Source organism: Pelophylax lessonae, assembly GCF_965119305.1.
Source record: "Pelophylax lessonae genome assembly, chromosome: 5".
Classification (NCBI taxonomy): Eukaryota; Metazoa; Chordata; class Amphibia; order Anura; family Ranidae; genus Pelophylax; species Pelophylax lessonae.
Genome location: NC_138772.1, coordinates 27,132,926 through 27,152,613, shown reverse-complemented (window position 1 = coordinate 27,152,613; position 19,688 = coordinate 27,132,926). Strand labels below are relative to the sequence as shown.

Here is a 19,688-nt window from a genome sequence, read left to right as displayed (position 1 = left end):
TTCCCCTTCTAGGGGAGTTGGGAGAAATTATTACAGATGAGTGGCAGGGAGTTGAAAAGAGAAATTCTTTGTCATCCAAGGTCTCCAGGATGTATCCCTTTAAGAATGATAAAGTGAAACATCTAGATTCCGCTCCCACGGTGGATGCGGCCTTGATGAGGTTGGTAAAACACGTGACCTTGCCATTAGAAGACTCAGTCTCCTTCAAAGACGCTCTTGACAAGCGGATCGACACAGATCTTAAAAAGATTTATCTCTCCGCAGGTATGGCATGTAAGCCGGCCCTGGCTTTGGCAGCCACATCCAAGGCAATGGAAGCCTGGGTGGACAGCGTGGAGGCTACACTTCAGAGTGTCTCCGAAGAAGTGGCCAGGAGCTCGGCCATTCAAGAGTTGAGGCTGGCAACGGCTTTCTTGGGTGAGGCATCCATTGATATCATCCGCTTGGCGGCGCGGGTCATGCTGTCCTCTGTCACGGCCAAACGCGCCCTGTGGTTGCGCCCCTGGTTGGCTGACCCTGCCTCTAAACAGGCTTGGTGCAGGATCCCCTTTGAGGGTTCCTCTCTCTTTGGTAATAAACTGGACAGTGCTATTACCCGTGCCACTGGTGGTAAATCGGGGTTCCTTCCCCAGGATCGCCGGTTGATAGACCAGAGAAGACCTCAAAACAGGCAAAATCCTGATCGTGCCAGAGAGGCTCGTTTTTACAAGCCTGGCCGTGAGTTCAGGAAGATTTGGAAGCGCCTTCAGTCTACAGGGCAAAAGTTCTCCAAAGGAAAGTCTTCTGGAAGCCGAGAGACAGCTAAGTCTTTTTGATATCGAGCCTGTCCAGACAGTGCGGGTAGGCGCACGCTTACTTCAATTTGCGCACGTCTGGGCAGCCTCGGTCGAAGATCAGTGGACTGTCAGAACCGTATCACACGGGCATGTGTGGATCTTCGACAAAAGTCCCATTCTTCGCTTCATTCCTACGGCCTTACCCCGTTCAGAAGAAAAGTAGTTGATTCTTCTATCATTTGTAGAATCCCTGGTTGCCCAGGGTGCGGCAGTACCTGTCCCAACCGAGCAAAGGTTCCAAGGCATCTATTCTCCGCTCTTCATGGTCTTGAAGAAAAGCGACTCTTGGAGGCCGGTTATAGACCTAACACACCTAAACACCTTCATCAAGAAAGAGAGGTTCAGGATGGAGACACTTTTTACAATTCGTCAAGTGGTGCAGCCAGAGGATTGGATGAGATCCATAGACTTGAAAGATGCCTACTTTCACGTCCCAGTCGCAACAGAAATGCAGAAATTTCTTCGATTCACAGTGGGTCAGGTGCATCTTCAGTTTACCTGTCTCCCTTTCGGGCTTACCACATCACCTCGAATCTTTTCAAAGATCTTACTGGCTGTAGTAGCCCTGATCAGAGCAAAAGGGATTCGTCTTTACCATTACTTGGACGACTTGCTCCTTCTGTCAAAACACCAAGATCAAATCCTGCTTCACAGATCTCAAGTAATTTCCACCCTTCAAGAGTTTGGGTGGCTCCTGAATTTGGAAAAAAGCCATCTGGAACCCACAAAGTGATTGGTCTTCCTAGGGGCCCTCTTCAACACTTCCAGAGGCACTATCTCCCTTCCATTAGAGAAGATTCCGATAATTTGCAGCAGGATTCGTCCGGCATTATCAGCCTCTCATCTCCGGGCATCCCAGTGCATGAAGATAATTGGGACCATGGTCTCCACGGCTCCCATGGTGAAGTGGGCACAGTGGAGGATGAGGCCTTTTCAGATGGGGTTTCTCCAACAGTGGAGTTTCGAGAATCCGGAAGTCCTCATTCGGATAACAACATCCATGAGGGAAAGCTTAACCTGGTGGCTTCAGTGGGAAAATCTCTTAAAATGCCATTCAATTATTCCAGCGTCCTGGTTGGTCGTGACTTCGGACGCCAGCAGGACGGGATGGGGAGTGCACTGCCTGTCGGAGGTGGCCCAGGGCAGCTGGGATTTCCCTGCCCGCGGGGTGGTCTCGAATGTGCTGGAGCTTCGGGCAGCGCTCTGTGCTCTCCAGGCCTTTCAGCATCTGGCGACTGATGCCTCGGTCCTCCTAAGACTGGACAATACGACAGCCGTCGCCTACATCAAGAGACAAGGGGGCACCTGCAGTTCTTCTCTTCTGAAAGAAGTGAAACCGATTATGGATTGGGCTCAAAGACATCTGTCCAACTTGTCGGCCGCCTATCTTTCGGGTGCCCAGAACGTCCAGGCAGACTTCCTTTCGAGGTCTGTTCTGGACAACAACGAGTGGTCACTCCATCCAGAGACCTTCAAATGGATCATGTCTCTAGGTTGCCGTCCAGAGGTGGATCTATTCGCATCTCCAAGCAATGCCAAACTGGAGAGATTCTACACAAGGTGGCGTTATCCCCAGGCCTACGGGGTAGATGCCCTGACGGATCATTGGAATTTTCAGAGAGCTTACGCGTTTCCTACAGTGCCAGTCATATTCAAGTTTCTTCAAAGACTCAGGATGGAGAGAGTGCAGATCATAGCGATTCTCCCCTTCTGGCCAAAGAGACCGTGCTTTCCTCTGTTGCTCCAGCTGAGCTGTCGGGACCCGGTACCTCTGCCAGCCAGGCCGGACCTTCTGTCCCAAGGGCCTATTCTTCATCCCTGCCCAGCACAGCTTCATCTCATGGCATGGCTTTTGAGAGGGAAAGATTGAAAGCGCTTGGTTGTCCAAACGAGGCAATCTCTACAATGATGAGTGCCAGAAGACCCGGCACCAACAAAGTCTACGAAAAAATCTGGTCCAAATTCAAGGATTATGTGGATAGCAGATCTGGTTCTGTTAATGACCCAGGAATCCAGGATATTTTAGGCTTCCTCCAGTCCGGGCTGGACCTGTCATTGGCAGTAAGTTCCCTTAGAGACCAAATTTCAGCCATTTCGGCTTTCACTGGAACTGCATGGGCGAAACACTCTCTGGTTCGCCAGTTCTTCAGAGGTGCTACCAGGCTAAGACCTCCTAGAAAGCCCAGGTTTCCTAAGTGGGATCTTCCTATGGTATTGGAGTTTCTTTCCTCAGTCACCTTGAATCGGGAGGATCCACTCTTCCTTAAAAATATCTCCATGAAGACTGCCTTTCTGGTGGCTATTACTTCAGCCAAACGGGTTTCTGAAATCAGTGCCTTGGGCTACAAGGAACCATTCCTTACGTTTTTCCCTGATCGGGTAGTATTGGTTCCGATGCTTGGCTCCAATCCAAAAGTGATGTCGGTATTCCATGTCAACCAGGAAATTGTCTTGCCTACGTTCAAATCTCAGGATGAAAATTCTATCCATCCTTTGGATGTGGGGGAAACTCTACGGCTATATCTGGAGACTACGGCTCCTTTTCGCCAGTCAGACCATCTTTTTGTCCTCATCTGCGGAAAAAACAAAGGCAAACAAGCTTCCTCAAGATCCATAGCGAGTTGGATAGTTCAGACCATCCAGTGGGCATATAAAGCCAAGGGACTGGCTCCTCCAGAGGTGGTGACAGCTCATTCCACTAGAGGGATCTCTACGTCGTGGGCAGCTTCTCTTCATGTAGCTCCTGACGATTTGCAGAGCGGCTTCTTGGTCATCAATCAATACCTTTATGTCGCATTACTGTGTTGAACCAGCTTCTTTGTCTTCGGTCAATTTTGGTTTAAAAGTCTTGTCTGTTGTTGCAAATTAAACCTTTTTCTGTTAAACCAGCAGTTACCCGCCCGGGTGTGTATGGCTAGTTATTTCCCATACGTGTGCTGCCATGGAGTCTGTCAGGAAAACGGAAAATTTATATCAATATTTACCGTAATTTTCCTTTCCTGATGGACTCCATGGCAGCAGGAGTCCCCTCCCATCTGCTGGAGTAGTCTATTTATGGAACACGGCTCCTGGTATGGAGCAAAGATTTATGGGAGTGGGGTCCTATAGGGTAGGAGAGGAGGCGGAGCCTACCCATACGTGTGCTGCCATGGAGTCCATCAGGAAAGGAAAATTATGGTAAGTATTGATATACATTTTCAGTTTTTTCTCCTTCACTGATGAGGCAGCACTGACGGGCGGCACTGATGGGCACTGACAGGCGAGACTGATGGGCACTGATGGGTGGCACTGATGGGCACTGACGGGTGGCACTGATGAGCACTGATGGGCGGCACTGATGGACACTGATGGGCAGCACCATCAGTTCCCTACACTCAGTGCCCATACTGCTGCCAGTCAGTGCCCATTAGTGCCTAGATGAGCAGGCACTGATGGGCACTGACTGGCAGCACTATGGGCACTGTGGGCACTGATGGTGGGCAGTTATGGCACTTTATTTCACTCTTGTGTAATCAGGGCACTGGTGATCAGTGCCCTGATTACATTTCCCTGTGTCCCCTATGAGGAGGAGCCTCTGATCGGCTCTCCTCACAACACTGACAGTGTGAGCCGAGGAGAGCCGAATAATGGCACTTCCTCATTTACATGTGACCGGCTGTGATTGGACACAGCCGATCACATGGGTAAAGAGTCTCTTGACTCTTTACCGAGATCGAGATCGCGCCGTGTCCTAGCAACATGGCGCGGTAACGATCGCCGCTCCGCGCATCCCGGGTGCGCGCAAGAGAGGCTGTTCTGGTTGCACCATCATATGACGGCGTCCCAGGATAATAGATACACCGCTCCTCCTTCATTTGACGGCGGGCGGGTAGTAAGTGGTTAAATACGTTTTTCTCTTTTTTCTTACCCTCTGGTATTTTAATTCAGAAATGTATTAGAATATATATTTAGATTATCTACCTCCTGTATCTTATATAATTATGTGTCATAAATAGGATTACAACCAACTTCCCTAATACCCCTTTGTGGGTGAATGTTTGCTGGGAGAAATATACTGTTTGCATTTTTTGAATTTTTATATGGCCCCTCCATTTACATCCCTTTTTGGCTGTTTGTTCCCTTTTCTCTCCCCCCCCCCTTTTCTCTTTTTTTTTCTCCAGCATCATGGGTATGCCCTGTCTCTCCCTTGTACCTGGGATTAAAAAATATATATTAATGCTGGAAAATAATGAAAAATATAAATGTTGATTAAATATTCAATATGTACAATTGCTGTTAAAATATTTTTACACTTGATTATGCTATGAATTTTGTCTTTTGATGAATATCCTTGTATACTTATTATGCTACGTCTCCTAGCTCCAACGGAATCCCCTGAAGAAGCTGAATAGCGAAACGCGTAGCGATTCCTTGGGTATATTTGCACATTAGAACCTGTTGATCCAGGCACAGGAGATCGACCATATTTTTGGTCCCTAGACCCTGTGAATTGTCGGACCACATATGGGTTCTTTTTGTTTAGGAGTATGTTGTTGCACTGTTGTGCTTATTCTTCTTTTGTGATGTTTTTTATGTAATTTTATACTAATAAATTTTGTATACATTTACACTACCTAAGATTGTATGTTTTTTTGTGAGATTAACCAGTGGCTGCCTATAAATTTCTACTATCCTTGGGGGCTATTGTTCCTTTTCCCCCCTTATTTTTGTTCATTTGTTTTATGGGATGTGGCACCACTACATTTTGGATCACGTCTCAATTTTTGCATATACCTCCCTAGCAACAACAGACCTTCTTTCTCCGCAAAAAAAGATCCCCTCCAGGAACAATAGATTCCTCAGCAGCCAGCATCAATAGACCCTCCAGCAGCCAGCAACATTAGAATCCTCCCTCAACAGTAGATCCCTCTCAGCCACGATTGATCCCCTGCAACATAAGACCTACCCCAGCAACAATAGATCCCCCACCAGCAACAATAGACCTCCCCAGTAACAATAGGGCCCTCCCTCAACAGATCCCTCCCAGTGACGATTAGCCCCCTGCAACATAGGACCCACCCCAGCAACAATAGGCCCCCCTGCAAAAATAGATTTCCCCCCTGCAACAACAGATTGCCCAGTAGCCAACATCAATAGACCCTTCAGCAGCCAACAACAAAGACCCTACCCTCAACAGTAAATCCTTCCTAGAAACAACTGACCACCCCAGCAACTTGAGACCCGCCCCAGCAACAATAGATTCCCCATGAGCAACAGAAGACCTCCCCAGCAACAATAGTCCCCCTTCCTCTGCAAGAAAAATCCCATACAACAACAATAGATTCCCCAGCAGCCAGCATCCATAGACCCTTCAGCACACCCCCAGCACTCCTTGCCATTACATACATTCGGTTCTGGAGGTTCCAGAACTGCTCTCCCCCACAATCCCGCTGAAAAAAAAAAAGCCATGTTAACCTCATTTACTAAGCTATGGAGCAACTGTACTTGCAATGCACAGTATTTTTGCCTTTAGTAAATCAACCCCATTGGGTGCCTATAATTGTTATTCTGAAATGTTGATAATATATTAATTAATAATACTACTACTACTACTAATAATAATACCATAGCTTTATTAAATCTCTATTTAAAAATGACATAGTATAGATCTGCAATCTTGCCTTCTGCTTTCTTCCTGTCATCTCGCTTTAGTGCAATATTAAATCCATGTTTTTTTAAAAAAAAAAAAACATGTTATACTTTCCTGCTCTGTTGCAGTGGTTTTGCACAGAGTAGCCCCGATCCTCCTCTTCTTGGATCCCACGCTGGCGCTCCTGGCTCCTCCCTCCAGCTGGTTGCCCCCAGAGCAGACACCAAGCAGGTGCACTCCTGAACCCCCTCTGTGTGTCCATTCACACATGGAGCCAGGACCATCGGTGGATCCTATTGGTGGACGGTTTGACGCATGCGCGGTTGAGGAGGTCGGCGGCCATCTTTATGGCTAGAAACTAGATACCACGCTGTGACAATATATACAGACATGTTGGTACCACTCTGCAAGATTGTAAGTTGCTCTCTTCGGTTTTAATAAACATTGTTTGGATATTCTACACTATGAGAGGCCCTTCTTGCCCTTCTTGTTTTTCATGAGAGTGCATATGCAGACTAGGGAATCTGTGGGGACACTTCTACTGAGGACATTGTACTTCAAATTGTGGATCATCAGATTATATCTTCTGCTGTTTATGACCTTGTTGGTCTAACAGTCCGGTAAGGGCATTTGAGATTTCTTTCCTCTGGTGGTGGACCTATAGCACTCTGTATTTCTCAAGATTGCCAGTGTGGAATCACCGTTTGGGATATCCAAGATCCTTTATGGACTTTTATTTGACCATTACCTGTGTTATCTTGTTTTATATATATTGGACTTATCTATGTGATTAGCGCTACACCTCTACTTTAATATTGTTTTATTGATTTTTCTGAATCTTTTGTGTGGCTGCTATCCTTTATCATCCTTTTATGACCATTTATATACTTTTAATCTATGGTCACTTAGCGCAGCAATCTCTATATATAGAACTTTATTACATAACTTGTAATGCATGTATTTGTCAGATTCCTTGGAATAAGGTAGATGAACTAAAGTAACTTGTGTTCTGGATTTCCTTGTAATAAGGCAGCTGGACTGTAAGTATTGAGGATTTTGGACTTTAAAAGTTAGTTCTGAGAAATGTCCTAGTGTGGTATAATGTCTAGTTTGACATAGAAAGATCTATTCCCGGAATCTTTGATTAATTAAGGGATTTTTTTTACGCCATGTCAAATTTGATTAAAACTGTCCATTTGTCCTTTTAATTATTTATATTTATGGGGTCTGTGTCCCTTAAAGACTTGGCTCAAACAATGAGTGATGAGGACATGTCGACATCTGTGCATGATCATGATAATTGTTAAAGGTCAGTTAGGAAATGTCCACTGTCCCTGATATGTGGCCATAGTTTAGATGCCAAAAATATGTGTATAAAGATTGCTGTTACCAAACATGGCATTACCACACTGCATCTTGCTTGTGGTCCGATGACATTGTATATTCTGAATAAACCATATAAAGATAAAGAAAGCTGAATTGGCGTTGAAGTCCTTCATTGAAAGACTAAACTTAACACTCCTGCACTCAGAAGGCTTTTTTACCTTCATGCATTCTAAAAACCTTGTGCCTTTTCTACCACTTTAACGTCCATATACAATTTTCCTATCCTCCACTGCCACTTTTAGGTTGGCTCAGTTCCCCTCCAGGGTCCTTGGAGCCACCCTTATGAGTATGTTCCCACCAAAGGAATTCCACCCAGACGTGCCGCTGTTCTATCAGATGTAAAATTCAAGACTTGAGTGGGTGTAAGCAGATGTCCGCTTCTGCTTTGTGTTCTGTCACATTAAGAAATCCAAGTTGTTCTAGTCCGTACGTCACTTCCGGTTGCAAAATCTTATAGGTAGCGGTATTCTGATAGAACACTGCTACTTCACACACAGGCAGCTCGAAGCTCCAAGAAGGAAAAAAGGCTGTCTGAAAGTATGCGAGAGACTGAAAGGTATCCAGGAAAGAAGACATGGAAACGATTCCTTGCACTGAGAAGAGATATAAACTGCATGAAGGCATGGGTGAGTTTTCCAATAAATTTAGCTTAGAATACCACATCTTCTTTAACAAAATATACCAGATTATACACAGCAAGATGCCTCATCAATAGCAATACAGTGGCTAAAAAGTGAGAAAAAGGAGGGTGGGGAGGTTGAGTGGGAAGTGGATAAAGAAGAAAGAAGAGCCCTGAAACAGCAAAGTATCATCAAGCTATTACATTTCCACCACCAAACCATTAAAAGCATAAAAAACACCAGACCCGATATATCTGAGATATAAATAAGGTTCCACGGCATACTTCTTAACGAGGTTCCAATCATTGCCACCCAATTTGGAACACCCAATTCTCATTTCATGGATTTGAAATGGTGGCAAATGTAGGGGTATACTTGTTTTAACCATAAAAATATGGAGCATGAAAATGAATACACGTTGTAGTTTTTATATGTTGTTTTTTTGCAGCATATTTTCTCCAATCGCCTTTCAGGACAGCACCTGGAGAGAGCGCAGCTCCACCCATTTTAACAGGAAACACTGCAAGTTTAAAAGCTCCACCTCTTCCACCATGCCTCAGATTTTGTGTTTCCTCCGCCATGGAGAGACACTGCAATGAACCGGTGTGGGGGCTGTGCTTGCTCTCTCCAGGTGGAGCAGGGTGGACTTACCCCTATTGTTTTGGTGTTATCTTCTAAGACCATCCCAGCACCCCTCCCTGAGGACAAAGGGGTTGTTCCGGAGCGGCCGTCCTTTCGAGCTCAGGGGAGCAGAGCCTCGCCGGAGGGTCTTGCCTGTGCACTGGGGGTCCGCATGGATCGGCCTGGCAGGCAGCTCAGGCGGAAGTTTCTCCTTCTTCCGCATGTCGGTCCCTCGTCCCGCCTGACGGGGGACGTCAGTTTAGGTAGGCGGGACTTCCGGTGGGGGTGTGGTGGCTCTGGTCCCAGCCACTGGAAGCGCAGAGGGCGGTGGCAGGTCGGTGCTTCCGCTTCCGGTCTCCAGCAGGGGGCGCGAGAAGCGGAAATTTTTAAAAGTACCTCTTGCAGGGAGGATCTGCCCAGCTTGCTGCAGGCTCTGCAATGGAAGACAGAACCGCAGCGTCGGTGGAAGCAGGCGCCATCAGCACCGGCCCAGCCCAGGTAAGAGAGGTACAGGGGTGCCTCTTTTTTCTTCTACTATTGGGCTTAAAGGTTATTTATCGTTCCTCCTTTGGAGCCTGCCCTGCAGATGAAGGTGTATGTCCTCAGTCTTGCAGGATTTTTTGGTCTGTCTGGGGGGCTGTTTTGGATTTGTCAGGTTGCAAGGGTAGTTAGCTAATGGGTGGTTTTTGTTGTGTCTCCTCTTAGGTCAAAGCCACAGTTAAAGCCAGGGCTTCAGCAATGTCAAGGAAGTGCCCTTCTTGCAAAAATCCTCTTAAGGATACCTGGCCTAAACCACTTTGCAAAACATGCATTTCTGATTTATTGAAAGAAGAAACAGCACGGCAGAATAGTGATCTTTTTTCCTCTGTTCAGGAGCTTAAGGATACTTTGTCTTCTGTCCGTTCCCTTTTATCTAAGGGATCAACTTCCCAGACAGATTCCCAGACAGACTCCCAGCAGAATGTTTCGGCAGTTTCCCAGGCATCCAGCTCTAAGTCGGCTAAAGCTTATGACACAGAGGAAGAAAGAGCTAGTACTTTACTCTCCCTCAGAGATTCTGATGAAGAGGAAGAAGTTGCTAGAACATCTAGATATAAGTTGGCTCTTGAAGAAGTGGATGAACTCCTTAAAGCGGTGTATACTACCTTAGAAATTCCTGAAGAAAGGGTACAGATGTCCGTACACGATAAAATGTACCAGGATCTAGATCAAACCAAACACAGGGTCTTCCCGGTCAACAAAGTCCTTACGGATTCAATTAAAAGTGAATGGAAGGATCCTGAGAGGGCCCCCTTTTTCTCCAAATCCCTGAAGAGAAGGTTTCCTTTTGAGGAGGATGAGGCGCATCCATGGAATAAGAAGCCCAAGGTTGACGCTGCTTTTTCTCAGGTATCACGCCGAACAGATCTGGCGTTTGAGGACATGGGGATACTGAAGGATGCTATGCACAAAAGGGCAGACTCCCTCCCTAAAAAGGCTTGGGATTCTTCTGCATCCAGCCTTAGACCGGCCATGGCTTCCACAGTGGTAGCTAGAAACTTAGAATGCTGGTTGGAACAGCTCAAGGGGCATGTGGAGGCTGGAACGGCTAGGAAAGACCTTCTTGAATCCTTTCCACTGCTTCTTAAGGCCGTAAAGTACATGTCTGACGCCTCAGCGGAATCAATAAAAATGGCAGCCAGATCATCGGCTCTGGTGAACTCTGCCAGGCGTGCGATTTGGCTGAGGACTTGGGCAGGTGACTCGGCCTCTAAGGTCAGGCTTTGTGGTTTGCCTTTTTCAGGAGATCTGCTCTTTGGACCAGATTTGGAGGCTATCCTGGATAGAACGGCGGATAGGAAAAAGGCCTTTCCTTCCAAGAAGAAACCACCACCCAAGAAAAATTTTCGTCCTCTTCAGCAAGCCCAGAGATCTAGGGATCAGGACCAGAGATCAAGATGGTCCTCACAAAGAGGAAGAGGAAGAGGTGGTATACTGTTCAAACCACCTGAGCAGTCCGCAAAGAACAAGTGACATTCCCCTCCCAGTGGGGGGAAGATTGTTAAGGTTCCTCCCGCAATGGGAAGAAGTAACCTCAAGCCCTTTTGTGAGGGACATTGTGGGGTTACAATCTCGAATTTTCAAGAACCCCTCCAAGCAGGTTTTGGGTGACTCCTCTTCCAAGAGATCGGGAAAGAGCCTCCGCAATGATATCTCTTTTCGAAGAGCTGATTTTTCAGGAGGTTCTCATCCAAGTCCCCAGGGGTCAGGAGGGTCGGGAGTTTTATTCACACATTTTTTTGGTGAAAAAGCCCTCAGGCAAGTATTGGTTGATTTTAAACCTAAAGATCTTAAACAATTCAATCCGATACAAGCATTTCAGGATGGACACCATTTATTCTGTAACCAAGCTACTGTCCCCAGGATGCTTCATGGTTCTATTGGACCTAAGGGACGCCTATCTGCATTTCCCGATAAACATATCCTGTCAGAAGTTTCTAAGATTGGCGGTCAATCTGGGAGATTCGGTCTGGCATCTCCAATTCAGGACCCTTCCCTTCGGTCTTTCCTCCTCTCCAAGGGTGTTCACCAAGGTGATGGCAGAAGCTCTGCAGCCTCTGAGATTGAGGGGAGTCTCCATCGTCCCATACCTAGACGATCTCCTAATTTTTGCGGATTCCAACAGTCAGTGCTTGGCACACCTTCAAGAGACAAGAATCCATCTAGAGAGCCTGGGTTGGCTCCTAAATCTGGAGAAGTCCAATCTAGTTCCTTCCCAGAGGATAAGATTTTTGGGATACACGTTAGACTCAGTCCTTCAAAGAGTTTTTTCCTCAAGAGAAGATCTTAAAGGTACAGGCTGCAGTCGCTCAGATGCAGACCAATGCCCAAGTGTCAATTCGGTCCACTATGGCGGCTCTGGGCCTACTCACCGCATCCATCCCAGCTGTTCAGTGGGCGAAGCTTCATTCCCGTCTCTTCCAGTGGGATATCCTACAGAAGTGGTCACATCTAGAACCACTGGACAAACCCATCAAAATTGCCGAAAGAGCAAAAAGAGCTCTTTGATGGTGGAGAGATACCAGGAATCTGGAGAAGGGTCTGATGTGGTCTTTCCCCCAGAACAAACGCCTGACCACAGACGCCAGCGCCTGAGGATGGGGAGCCCATCTAGATGGTCGGACGGTGCAGGGGACTTGGTCCAAGCCGGAAACCAGAAGGTCATCCAACTGGAGGGAGTTGAAGGCTATATTTCTAGGTCTTCAGGAATTTCAGCAGGTGATCAGGGGTCAACATGTCCAGATTCTTTCAGACAACATAACAGCAGTGGCTTATGTCTCGAAACAACGAGGGACAAGGAGCGCAGAAATCTCTTGGATTTGGCGATGCAGCTACTTTTCTGGGCAGAGCAAAACGTGGCCTCTTTAACAGCGATTCACCTGAAAGGGTCTCAGAACCTCCTGGCAGATCTTCTAAGGAGAAGAAAAGTGGTGGAGGCAGAATGGAGTCTGAATCAGGAAGTTTTTGTGATGATTACAGAAGCTTGGGGGTGTCCCCACATAGATCTGTTCGCCAGCCAGCAAAACGCCAAGGTTGGGAAATTCTTTTCCCTCCACAGGGAGGATCAGGCTTGGGGTCTGGACGCTCTGGCCCATCATTGGGACTTCCCCCTGTGTTATGCGTTTCCTCCCTTCCAGCTAATACCACTGGTTCTCAGGAAATTCAAGGAAGAATCCACAGATCTAATCCTAATCACGCTCTTTTGGCCAAAAAGGCCTTGGTTTGCTCTATTGCTAAATCTGACCTTAAAACCACCTTGGAAGCTTCTGTCCAGAAGGGATCATCTGATACAGGGGACCCTGAACCATCCGGAATCAGATTGACTTCAGTTGACGGCGTCGTTTCTGAGGAAGACCTCTTAAGGGCCAGGGGTCTTTCTGAGAAACTCATTGCTACCCTTCTCTCCAGTAGGAAGAAGGTAACCAGGGACATTTATATGAAGGTTTGGAAAAAGTATAATTCATGGTGTTCCATTAAGAAATATGAAGTTTTGAATTTAATTTCAGTGCTGGAATTTCTCCATGAGGGAATGGAGTTGGGCCTGGCAGCCAGCACCCTTAAAACCCAAGTGGCGGCTCTTTCAGTTTTTTTTGAGAGAACATTATCTCAAGAGACTTTAATTATAAGATTTTTTTAGGGCATTAGCCCGCAATAGACCAGTAGCCCTCAAGGTGTTCCCTAGATGGGATCTATCCATCGTATTACAGGGGTTAACCAAGTTTCCGTTTGAACCTTTGGAAGAAGTTCCTTTGATGAATTTAGTTCTTAAAACAATCTTTTTGATAGCTATCACCTTGGCCAGGAGAATTAGTGAGATTCAGGCCCTTTCAGTTGCGGATCCTTTTTTGTCAGTATTTTCGGATCGAGTAGTACTCCGTACAGATCCAGCTTTTCTTCCAAAGGTTGTCTCCAATTTTCACCGTACCCAGGAAATTGTGCTCCCAACCTTTTCCTCAACTACTTCTAACACGCAGGAGGAATCCTTCCATACACTGGATGTAAGAAGATGTCTTCTTCGTTTTCTTTCTGTAACCAAGGAATTCAGGAAAACAAATGCCTTATTTGTTCTCTTTTTGGGGTCCTCATAAGGGAGAGAAAGCATCCAAAAGCACTCTAGGAAGATGGCTTAGATGGGCTATTGAGCAAGCTTATTTGGCCCAGGGGGAAGAACCTCCAGAAGGTGTTGTGGCACATTCCACAAGGTCAGTGGCGACCTCATGGGCTGAAAGGGCCGGGGCTTCGCCTGAACAGATATGCAAAGCAGCTACCTGGTCTAGCTTCTCAACCTTCCTTAGACACTACAGGTTGGACCTGTTGTCAGCTATGGATCAGGCCTTCGGCAGAAAGGTTCTGCAGGCAGTAGTCCCACCCTAAGTGTAAGTTACTCGCTTATCCTCTCCAGGTGCTGTCCTGAAAGGCGATTGGAGAAAACCTAAGTTAGACTTACCGGTGACGGTATTTCTAAGAGCCTTTCAGGACAGCAGCAACTACCCTCCCTGGTCTTTTCTGTGTTATTGCATTGACAATTTTAACCTGTGGTGGTTGTTATGTTTCTTTATGTTTTCCAGCATGTCGGAGGATACCCTATAACTGAGGCATGGTGAAAGAGGTGGAGCTTTCAAACTTGCAGCTACGCTCTCTCCAGGTGCTGTCCTGAAAGGCTCTTAGAAATACCATCACCGGTAAGTCTAACTTAGGTTTTTTTTTCCTGTAGGAGCTCATAGACAGGTGCAGTCTATTTTCTCTACTGTAGGTGGAGCTCATCCACAGTGGCAATGCAAGTGGAGGAAGAAGTTGAGAGGAACCTAGTTCCTCTATGGTCTCCTCAGTCAAAGAGAGGCAGCATTCAATTCGATGCTGGTGTCCCATGTGACATTTGCGGCCATCTTGGGTCAGTAAGAGTCTATTCAAGATCATGACTCTATGGGTTGGCACGCATTTTGCATGTGGCTAGAGTAGGGACAGGTCACCCATCTGTCAGGGACAGTGCTTCGCATCAGGAAGAGGTTCCAGACGACTAGGGAAAGTGCAGGGACAGGCCATCCTTTCTGGAAGCCTCCCCTCCTGGGTATGGACCAGCCAGGCCACATTCCGCCCCTCGAGACAGGTTCTGTTGGCAGACCTTCTGCTACTATTTTTCATTGTTTCACCCTTTGAGTAGTCCCACACATCATCTGTGTAGTCCCACACAGATGATGTGTGGGGGTGCTTGAGTGCGTGGTTGAGCAAATACACATGCGCACGCACAGCTGTAGGTTCCCATATGGAGGAAAATATATTTCCAATATATTTAGGGAACAATTTTTAAAATATATTGAATATGGCCAAAATTGTAGCATTTCAAATATATTTCCAATATATTTGGGGGGAAAAAATGACTGTTTTTAAAAATATATTTTAAATATATTTTTCTTCCATGTGGGCTTCCCTGGGGACATGCATGAGTGGCTCATTCTGCTGGACGTCATATGACATCCAGTCAGAATGAGAGGGCCACTGACTGGCCGTCATTGTGCTATAGCCTGGGCAGGAAGGTGTAAAAGAAAAAGTGGATCATGTGTTTTCTTGTGGATGGAACCTCTCTCTCTCATGTAAGCTGTCCTGGAAGATGACTTGGGAAATACTCTTTAAAGTAGAACTTTTTTTTTATTTTGGATAGAGTAAGGCAGGGTTATAACCCCTGTTATATTTTCTTTTTCCATCTGTGTCCAATTGGGGAGAGTTACCTTCACTTCCTGTCCCATAGCCAAACAGGAAGTGAGAGGAAATCGCTGTATTTAAAGGAATCCTTTGGGACCCCCCAGGTCACCAGAACAAGTGTCCCAGATTTTCCCTCTATTACATTTCTGGCGACAACCCAAAATTTTGAATTTTCTTCTAATTTCACTTTTAATAATAATGGTGAACTCTACAAATATAGAGGGTGACTCTCTCTAAAAGGGATACAGACAGCAATAACAACATAATATGTGTGTAGTGCCCCTAAGTAGGCAACAGGTGTCAGGTAAATGTATTTTTCGCCTCCCTGCAATCAGAGAGAGCAGTGATCACTTGCTAGTGTCTGTTCACGGTTCTGCTGGCGTGGGCACAGCTGCTTTCCCCTGCATCTCACTGAATTCTAAAATATAGTGGGTGGAAGAGCTTTGACCCTGGTCTGCATATTCTTGCCTCTGCAGCCAATCCCTGGTCAGGGGAGTGAGTGACCAGCAAGGGGCTGATAGAGGTATAAAAAGGCAGAGGCCTGGAACAGCTACCTCTTGCTTCTTGGGAGTAAGACCCAGCCTGAGGACTGTGGCATCCTTGGGGGGCTACCTTCTACACTGAGGACTTTCTTTTTGAAAACTCTGGCCCAACCGCCTAAAACTTGCAAAAAGCTCATCTGAGGAATCCAGGGCACAAGCAACAAGTACAGAAACTGACTTATGCAGCAGGTGGCAACACAGTATTCAGTACATAGTGAATACCTGCCATGTGAATTCTAGAAACTTTTTTTGCACTACCTCAGGAGAACTTACAGCAGGACTCTTAGGGTTATACTTCAGTTGAGGACTTACTGCTTGAAATCTAGTTGCCTTTCACATTCAGCAGAGCAGATTTAGTGTCCTCTGTTAGCTGTTTGTTAGAAGTTTTTTGAGTATCCCAAGGCTCAACCTCACCCTATCCCAGTTCTTAAACCACAAAAAAAGACATACAGGGCCTGATCCTTGACTAAAGTGACGGTGAAAATGGGGTGTGCTTGGCTGCTATGTGTCTATCAGGGAATGGAACCTGGGACCAAACAGCAGGACCAGTATCAAGTCTGTGCTACACTATGACCAAACAACCCTATGTAGGATCAGTCATCCACACATTGATCCAGAATAGGGATGATCGAACGGTTCGGGTCGACCATCGGTTCGACCCGAACATTGGCTGTTCGAAATTCGGTCGAATTCCGAACTTTTTGCTGAAAAAGTTCGGAATTCGGCAACCAGAACCGACCAAAATGCAATGGGACAGGAACTCGGCTTTAAAAGCCCGTGATTGGACCAGAACCATCAGTAAAAGCCAATTGAGGGGGCAGGAGGATGCTAGGAATGTGACTGGAGTGACTAGGGGGTCCAGAGGCCAATCAGTAGTGAATACGCCCCCCAGTATATAAGATAGCCCCGCCAAATCGCTAGCATTGTAATACAGGGATGTGGAAGCAGTTCTGTTACTCCTGCTTCAAAAGTGTCATTTAGCAATTATTAGTATGAGGAAAGGGATATCTAGTGTAGTTAGGGTACTATTTTCCACTATAGTTAGATTCAAAAATCTAGTTTCTGTAGGGAAAGTGTTATGTGCCAGGGTGACCGTAGTGTAGTGTAGGGTGAACTGACTCTGACTGCTATGCCAGGGTGACCAAACCCTTCCATGCCAGGGTGACCACAATAGAAACAAGATTGTTTCTATTAGAATTGCAATAGAGTAGGATAGTGGCTTCGCTACTTTTACACCCGGCCGTTTTTGTTCCAGTCGTTTTTTTGGGCGTCTTTGGAGGCAGGCATGACATCTGAACTTCTGTGTAGGGGTATATATATATACACACACACATGTATGTATATATACACATACACATATATTGGTGTGAAAGTAGCAGAACCCTATGGCTGCGCTAATGAAATTATTTGCAGCCATAGGGCTTCGCTCCTATCACACCTATATGTGTGTATGTGTATATATACATACATGTGTGTGTGTATATATACCCCTACACAGAAGTTCAGATGTCATGCCTGCCTCCAAAGACACGCAAAAAATGCCCAAAAAAAACGCCTGCAATAAAAACGCCCAGGTGTGTTGTTGCAGGCGTTTTTTTGGGGCATTTTTTGGGCATCTTTGGAGGCAGGCATAACATCTGTACTTCTGTATAGGGGTATATATACACACACACTTATATGAATTTAGACACATACACACATATAGGTGTGATAGGAGCGAAGCTCTATGGCTGCTAATTATTTCATTAGCGCTGGCATAGGGTTCTGCTACTTTCACACCTATATATGTGTATGTGTATATATACATACATGTGTGTGTGTACATATACCCCCCTACACAGAAGTTCAGATGTCATGCCTGCCTCCAACCACGTCCACAAAAAAGCCCTATAAAAAGCCGGGTGTGAAAATAGCGAAGCCACTATCCTGCTCTACTGCAATTCTAATACAAGCAAACTTTTTTTTCTGGTTCTGGACAGGCTACAGAGCTGAAACTTCACAGGTACACTTTTTAGACCCCCCAGACACTAAATCCAAAGAAATCTCATTTTTTTTTTTCAATAACTTTTTCAATAATTGGCTCTCTATAAAAAATGACAATTTTTAAGAACTTTTTTTGTCCCTGAGGCATGACCCAGAACCCTAGGCACTTTTTAGGGGCATTTATTGGGTTTTAGGGCTTCGAAATGGTGTTTTTTGATTACCGAAGTTCGGGTCCCATTGATTTCAATGGGGTTCTGAAATCCGGGCCGAACTTTCGGGAAGTTCGGGTGTTCTGGTCGAACCAAACTTTTCAAAAGTTCGATCATCCCTAATCCAGAAGGCCTGGTCTTTGCCTGTATCAATGCTAAACTATATTCTTGCTCCGATGTTCTTTTTGGCCAGCAAAGGATTTTTCTTAACACCTCTCCCCCTAGCTGGCTGAGTTGATGCCATCTTTTCTGATTATAGATGTGTGCACTATGAATCCCAATTTTGGAAAAGTTCGCTGACTATCCCACAAAGAAATTTTGGAGTTCTTGGAGACTAATTTAACATCCAATGACTGTCTGTTCAAATATATTTAAAAAGTCAACCACTTCCATGGGGTGTTTTTATGTTTTCACATGGCTGTATTTTACTAAGAATGAGATATTGGAAAAGACTCTGTATAAACATTTTGTATTTGGTCTAGATTTTAGGTATTACATATTTCTTTAAAATACCTGAAGGAGCTTTTTTGGTCAACTAGCTGAGGGTATTCTTAGACCCTCCTCCTCTTCTAGTTCTCCTTTTTTTTTATTTTACCTTTATATTATTCTTACCTCCAGGTGGGGGGCTGCAGCACCAAGCCAGACCCAACGACACCAGCAAAACCAAAGCCACCAGAGTCTTCATTCTGGAGGAGACATCAGAATACAGAGAGTCAGTTACCATAATATGTTACAAAGAATATTCTACATCTCAATTTTATTTGCTCCTCTCTCTATAACTTTGAAATACCTTTTACTAGCATTAACATGAATCTTTACATCAGATCTGTGATTTTATATCTATAATACAACAAAAACTAAAATATATAAATAAATAAATAAATAAAAGGTTTGTGAACGAAAAAAGAAAATTCTCATTAGAAACGCTTTAATTTCTGTTATCTTTGGGATGATTTTGGGGTTAATTTACTAAAGGCAAATAGACTGTGCACTCTGCAAGTGCAGTTGTGCCAGAGATTAGTAAATGAGGTGAATATTGACTTTACAAAGAATACCCAATCACATGCAAGGAAACAAAAAAAAAAAAACAACAACAGTATCTTGCTTGTATATGATTGGATGATGGAATTCAGCAGAGCTTGCCCTCATCTCTTACAAGCTCTGGAGAAACTGCACTTGCAGAGTGCACCGCCTATTTTCCTTTAGTAATTCGACCCCATTGTGTCCCCTGTGCTTTGCACCCTAAACTCCCCAAGGTTCTTCATACCTGTTCAGAGTCTTGCAGCTTCTGAAATTTTCAGTCTCCTCTCTGTATTTATACAGCTGTAAAAAGTCAGAAACATTTTACTGATTTAAGGATATACAAACTTTACATTGTCCATCAGTTCAGCAGACATTTCAGTAAATTATAGCAACAATATTACACATGTACACACAATATATACAATATTACACATATACACACAATATATACAATGTTATACATGTGCACACCATATATACAATGTTATACGTGTGCACACAATATATAAAATGCTATACATGTACACACAATATATACAATGTTATACATGTGCACACAATATATACAATGTTATACATGTGCACACAATATATACAAT

The 19,688-nt window shown here is 45.1% G+C and overlaps 1 protein-coding gene across 1 annotated transcript in view; it reads right to left on the bottom strand.

Annotated features, from left to right (window-relative positions):
- Nucleotides 1-18,751, bottom strand: part of LOC309555558 (fucolectin-like) — a gene marked incomplete at both ends in the record, with an annotated part of 39,175 nt that extends 20,424 nt beyond the window's left edge. Inside the window, one exon of the mRNA XM_082257621.1 lies at nt 18,679-18,751. Coding sequence (XP_082113747.1) covers nt 18,679-18,751 — 73 coding nt within the window. The remainder of the gene's footprint in view (nt 1-18,678) is intronic.
- Nucleotides 18,752-19,688: the final 937 nt, after the last annotated feature.